At 40.7% G+C, this 7,223-nt stretch overlaps 1 protein-coding gene across 1 annotated transcript in view; it reads right to left on the minus strand.

The window, feature by feature from the left end:
- Positions 1-7,223, minus strand: part of LOC106468635 (LIM/homeobox protein Lhx1-like) — a gene marked incomplete at its 3' end in the record, with an annotated part of 42,448 nt that overhangs the window by 12,530 nt on the left and 22,695 nt on the right. Inside the window, exon 3 of the mRNA XM_013929063.2 lies at positions 5,740-6,230. Within this exon, the coding sequence (XP_013784517.1) occupies positions 5,740-6,230 (491 nt within the window). The remainder of the gene's footprint in view (positions 1-5,739; positions 6,231-7,223) is intronic.

Consider the following 7,223-nt stretch of genomic DNA (forward strand, 5'->3'; position numbering starts at 1 on the left):
AGTCGTTATGGAATTACCATTGCCCCATTTGTTATTTTTGGGCGTACATGACCAATGACAAAGCTTTTGCAGAAGCTGGGTGAAGCTGATAACTGGACCGCTTGCCTGGCATAGTAACAACTTAATCTGCGGATTTTGTGTTCGCGCGAAATTTTAGTGCGCAATTACGAAACTTTCGAACATATATAAACTGGCAGCACTACGTGCCTTACATCTACAAACAACTAACTGTTTAAGTCCAGAACTGTAATAATCTCGTATATGGATCTCGCGTTACTTTAAAACGTTCAGAGGTAGCCATTAAAGAGAAAAGATCTGAGGGGGGGGGGGTAGGGCGGACAACTCGTGGACGTTCTAAATCGTTTTCCGATAGCTCTTGCTTATTCCCTCCCGTTTTTTGTTTTTTTTTCAACGAGATTTTAGTAAGCATTAGCGCCTCCTACATATAAACTCCTGGGCTTTTGAAATGTTTTATCTAGCTGTCCATGTCCACCAATTAAACTTTGCCAATTATTTATCAGGTTTAAACGAAAGAAAACGTAAAACTCAAAATATAATTATTTTTTGTAAATGATATACAAAATTATATGTATGTATATATGTGTGTATGTGTGTGTTAATTTATGTTGCTATGCATTATACCGCGATTCTCTAGTTAATTTTAACGATACAACTTTAGACATTTTCTTATTGTTAACTTAATTCTTAATTTAGAGCTGCTCACCAAAGAGAAATAAGCAGTTAGCATCAACGGATAATCTTAGTCGGATCACGGGATGGACTGCCACTTTTATAAAGCGTATTCAACAGCGGCATATAACGGGTTTGAGCCTAGAACCTTCCGCCCACAGCCCGGTACGCTAACCCTAGCGGTATTATAAATTTGTAGGTGCGCGCATGAAAATGTGTACACACGTGTGGTGTGATTGATCCAAAAAACACTTTTGCTCTATTTGTATGCTGCATCCAGATACAGATGTACACATACATACACACATTCACGTGCATATTAATCTGTCAGGGAAGCCCTCTAGTGGCTTAGCATTAACCTGTAGGGTGGTGCTGGGGGGGGGGATGTAAACATTAAAAAAAATTAAATCACTAAAGTTATGCCAGACTTTGTTTCTTTGTAGTTAATTAAGCACAAAGCTACACAATGTGCTATTTGTGCCGTGCCACCTAGGGTGTTGAAAACCGATTTTTAGAGTTATAAGTTCGTAGACTTATCGCTGAGCGACTGGGAGGTTATGCCATTCACAAGTCTTTACTCTATGTAGAATCATTAACATGTACTAAAGTAGAGGATGTAATTGGGATAATAATACATTAACCATGAATTTATTCATCTACCATACCGAAGGGGTCCCAGAGAAATTAAAATCAAACATTCCATACACTTGATAGTAAGGAGAGGAAGGAAGGATAGGTAGAGGGGTTTTAAAGATGACCCGTGAAAGAAATTAAAGTCAAACATTCCAGACACTTGATAGTAAGGAGAGGAAGGAAGGATAGGTAGAGGGGGTTTTAAAGATGACCCGTGAAAGAAATTAAAATCAAACATTCCAGACATTTGATGGTAAGGGGAGGAAGGAAGGATAGGAAGAGGGGTTTTTAAAGATGACCCGTGAAAGAAATTAAAATCAAACATTCCAGACATTCGATAGTAAGGAGAGGAAGGAAGGATAGGCAGAGGGTTTTAAAGGTGACCCGTGAAAGAAATTAAAATCAAACACTCGGACACTTAATAGTAAGGGGAGAAAGGAAGGAAGGATAGGCAGGGAGGTTTTAACCCACTGATTGCGGCTGCTCTAAACGCGCGCGGTATTTTTGTAGTCTTTCTTTTATGTATTGCGTTATGACGTTTTGTGAAAAGTCTGTACATGATGGAGAAAAATGGATATAATTTTCGGATTCAGCGTACAGCAGTTACCGTAGAACATGTAAAAATTTCAAGACAATAAAACCATCACAGGCCTGTGTAATTGTTAAGTGCTACAAAGCTGTCGTTAACGCTTGTTACACGTTACAGAACTATTCTGAACAGAAAATATAAAGTTAATGTTTAAGATATGACTGAGTAATAGCAGAAATTAAAATTTTCTCCCCAAGTAAAATACGATAGAAGTTAAAGTATGACTCTCCTAAAAACAAATAAATAGTATACATCCTCATACAGGACTAATCTACAAATTGCTTTATATGTCTTTAATACCGCTAGATGGGGCCACATTCATAGAGCAAATATTCAAGATTTCAGATTCTTTTTTTTATTTTCTTAAACAAGGGTTATTTGTACATAGCTGTCTTTAGTTATTTAATTGATAGGTTAAAGGGTAGGTAAGTAGTGGGCACTACTCACGGTGTACTTTTAGGCTACTTTTATCTGACCGATAGGATCTGACTATCACTCTTATAACGCATCCGCAGCCCAAAAATTCCGCGAATGAACCATTGATCCTTGAATTCACAGCTCCAAGGTGCGGGTCTCGTTTTCACGACAATGGTACGCGGACTATGTATCTCCGGATTTATTGTCCGGGCACACTAACCAGTTGGCCACGACCACCTATGTCAACGATTACTGTAGAAAAGGGATTTAATTCTCTAGTGATAAAATAACTTTATTATTTCTTTGTTTTGGAGCTACATAATGAGCTATGAGCATTTTGTACATCGCGGGGAATCGAACCTTAGGCTCTAATGTTATATGTCCGTAAACTTACTACTGACCCACCACGGAAATTTTACGTTAATTATATAAAAAGATATAATAATGTATGTCTTGAAGTATTTTTTAACACTTATTTCAGTTTGATAACCATTATACGCACAAAATTAGCATAATAATCAGAGAGTGCTGCTTAGTGGCTAGCGTACTGGACTGCGGATTGTAATATCCAAGGTTCGAAACTGCGATAAGCTGATAAACACACTCCGCGTTTTCAGCTGTGGTCGAATTGTAAGAGTGACAGTACATCCCGCTATACGGTAAAGAGTATCCTTGCAGGCGGTGTGTGTGCTGTTGCCTGGCTGCCTCTCTCTCTCTAGTCAACAGTTCTAAAAATCAAATACATTTGCTATTCAACAGTGCAGAAAATAACACCAACATCTCTTCTCGACGTGTCTTTAAAAATCACAGGCTCTTCAGTAGCACAATATTCATCTTTATGAGCCTTTCTGAAAAGACACAAATGGTTTACAATGTTGATATTTTATTTATTTATAAAGCAGAAGCTGTCAGAATAGACAAAGAGGAATAATTATGTAGGGCGTAAATGGCAGTGGTATAGGAAGTAATATAGTAGACATGCAGATTTTACAACGAGAGATTGAAAGTATAAGAAGCTGATAAAAGTACCTTCCGTGCTGCCAAAGACAGCTCGATCTAGGGGGTCTGGGGGCATGCCCCCCAATCAGACTCTAACTTGACACTTTAAAAAAACTCGGTGGACCAATCAGACTCTAACTCGACACTTTAAAAAAACTCGGTGGACCAATCAGACTTCAGAAGAGTCTTTGAAGCTTCGATTCGTTTTTAGTCTTGTGGAACGAAGACGTGTTTCTGATCAATCGTGTAATTTGCCCATTTAAGTCTGATGATACGTATCACTCCGTTAGAGGGCGCCGGTTGACACTGTGGTAGAGCTTTCGTTGCTTGTTTGTTTTGAATTTTGGGCAAAGCTACTCGAGGGCTACCTACGTTAACCATCCTTAATTTTGAAGTGGTAGACTAGAGAGAAAGCAGCTAATCAACAACACCCACCGCCAACTCTTAGGGCGCTCTTCTATCAATGAATATTGAGATTGGCCGTGACATTATAACGTCCCCACGGCTGAAAGGGCAAGCAACTTCGTAGATGGGATTCGAACTCGCGACCCCACAGATTGAGAGTCGAGTGCCCTAAACATCAGGACATGCTAGGCTTGTGTGGTAGAGCTCCGGATTTGGGGGCTGGCGGGCTGGGTTCGAATCCGTGCGATACCACAAAATCTCCCCCACCCCATTTTAAGTTGTTGTGGCGTTATAAGAGTGAGATTTAATCTCATAGGTTGGATGGCTGGTGGTAGAGTGATCCTTACACGCCTCCTTCCCTCCGTTCAGTATATAGTTCAAAATTATGTATGGCGGCATAGATTCACTCCATTAGAAGAGCCGGAATAGTATTCGTGTCATTTTCTATCCAGGCAACATTAAGAAGTATTCGTGTCATTTGATATCCAGGCAACATTAAGAAGTATTCGTGTCATTTGATATCCAGGCAACATTAAGAAGTATTCGTGTCATTTTCTATCCAGGCAACATTAAGAAGTTTTCGTGTCATTTGATATCCAGGCAACATTAAGAAGTATTCGTGTCATTTGATATCCAGGCAACATTAAGAGCACATTTTAAAGAAAGTAACATAATTTAATTTAATCTAACAGATCAGACTAGATAGGTATTATAAATAAGTAGTTAAAGTTCGATTACTATATAGGTATTAGCAATGGCACCCCATCTGCACGTGGGCCAAGCAGTTAGGGAAGAGGCCCTTAAGATGCGGTATGACCTGGTGGTTAGGGAGCGCTCGACTCGCAATCTGCGGGTCGCGGTTTCGAAATCCCCGTCCCCAAACATGCGCGCTCTTTCAGCCGTGGGGATGTTATAAAATGACGGTCAATCCCACTTTTCGTTGGTAAAAGAGTAACCCAAGAGTTAGCGGTGGGTGGTATGACATAATGGTTAGCGTTTGGGGCCTATGAACAGTAGGTCCAGGGTTCGAGACAAAGTGCCGCTGAACACAATCTCCACTTTCAACTGTCCACCGTGGAAGCACCCCCCCCCAGTGGCGCAGCGTATGTCTGCGGACTTACAACGCTAGAAACCGGGTTTCGATACCCGTGGTGGGCAGAGCACAGAAAGCCCATTGTTTAGTTTTTTTTTGCTTAACTTCAAACAAACCAACATACAAACCACCTCTGGAAAGTTTCGCTGCTAAATGAAAGTATTTGTCAATTAACATATTCCCCAAGTGACGAAGCTCTAGTGTTTTGTGCTTAACAACACTAACGGCGAAACTTAGTGTCGTGTCGGGGGGGGGGGACAGCTATACATGCAAAATAATATAAAATAAAACGATTTTTTTTTCTGTTCAAAGATTCGATTTTATATTCTGGTGCCGATTGTTGTGTCCACCGAGAGGAATCGAACCCCTGAATTTAGCGTTGTAAATCCGAAGACGGGGGGGGGAGGGGTACGGTGCCGATTATGAAAAGATAATATCAGTTATTTATAACAAATAATCGCGCTAAATTAAAATACAATAAACCATTCTATTGTTTATAGAGTACGATTTATGTATCAGAGTGCTTTATAACAACATCATCTATTTGTGCTCTTCTCACCGCGTGTATCGAACTCAGATTTCTAGCGTTGTAAGTCCTCAGATTTACCGTCGAACCACCAGGAGGAGAGAGGTGGGAACGATGCTTAATACTTTGTTGTAGTTTAGCTTTGTTAAGCTTCAACAGTTTAATTCTCACATACGCTTAAATTTTGAACATTAACGCTGAGATTTGATTAATTGTTTTTCCTATCATAGACTTGCTATTTTTCTGCATTTATTTTTGTAGTTTAAAAGAGATAAATGTTACGAGCTACGGAGGTTAACAATATAAAATAGAACTGGAACTTATTCGGCACAATAACTAAGTGTCAACGAGTAACAAAGACTCTTTCAAAAGTATTAATTTTCTTACCTGTATCACACGCATGTTCAGACCTGTTTCCTGTGCTAGCTGCTCCCGGATGTGACGTGTGGGTTTCGGCGTAGCCGCAAAGGCAGCCTTTAAAGTTTCTAACTGTTTGGCTTTGATGGTGGTTCGAGGACCCCGTCTTTTAGCTCCCGGTGTATTCTCATCATTTTGTTGATTCTGTGAGATGTAATTGTTGGCACTGTTCGGGCTGCTTTCACTCCCACTCATTTTGCTGTTTTTATTGTTATTTTTGGCAGGACACATGGTGGAACCAGAATTAGAATTGTGAGTGTTTCCCAAGGTTCCGGTCAATTCATTGTCGGCAAGGGATCCAGTGTTGTCGGAAAGATCGTAACCATTTAATATTACATTAGGCTTCCGTTCCCAGCTGGGATCTCTCACATCTTCGTGTGTGAGGATATGATCAGGATCGGCACGGCTGTCGTTCGTATCTTCGATCTCTTCGCGATCTGGCGGAGTTCGGGGGGTCAAAGCTGCGAATAAGAATAGTCGAAATTCATTGTATTGTATAAGAATATTACTTATCATGAAATAAATAATATACAAACCAATAAATGTAATAAATATGGTATTTCAGTTGACGGCGCTACATTCGACGAAGGATGTTGTTAATTGAGAAGAACTCCATAAACAAACCAAGCCCCCCTCCACCCGCCCAGTGGCACGGCAGTATGTCTGCGGTCTTACAACGCTAGAAACCGGGTTTCGATACTCGTGGTGGGCAGAGCAAAGATAGCCCATTGTGTAGCTACAAACAAACAACCCGAATCCCTATTTAAATTATTTTTGCAAGGGGGAGTGGGCCCCCATCCAGTGGCACAGCGGTATGTCTGCGGACTTACAACGCTGGGAACTTGGTTTCGATTCCCGTGATGGACAGAGCACAGATAGCCCATTGTGTAGCTTTGTGCTTAACTACAAACAAACAAACAACCCGAATCCCTATTTAAATTATTTTTTCAAGGGGGAGTGGGTGGGTATTTCGGACAAATATTAGTGTGTTTTTTTGTTGTTGTTTTTTGTACAGCTCGTACGAGATATAACGCAGATGGTCACGGCACGCATAACATCGATTAAACATATCGAAGGAATAGACATACACCCATATTCCAAGCTGCTGTTGAAATATGGACAACGTGAAAACCATCGTCCGAGCCACCCGAAAATAATTACAGCTAGCACGATTTCAGCCTTCAAACCCAAATCGCCGATACCGATCCCACGGAGCGAGGACAGCTGTGGCCCTCACCAGTAGTTTTAGGATTTCCAGTTCTGCCTTCTACATTGATCAACTATTTTGTACATTTTTTACAGCAGTTCCTATAAGGAGCCGATAAATTATACACGAGACACGCGTTATCGAGGCCAGATGGCAAATTTTTTTCAAGTGAAGAACTGGTCGTGAAACATTAGCAACCGCTATTACGAAATAGAGGCCCGGCATGGCCAGGTGGTTAGGGCTCTCG

Source organism: Limulus polyphemus, unplaced genomic scaffold (assembly GCF_000517525.1).
Source record: "Limulus polyphemus unplaced genomic scaffold, Limulus_polyphemus-2.1.2 Scaffold3092, whole genome shotgun sequence".
Taxonomy (NCBI): Eukaryota; Metazoa; Arthropoda; class Merostomata; order Xiphosura; family Limulidae; genus Limulus; species Limulus polyphemus.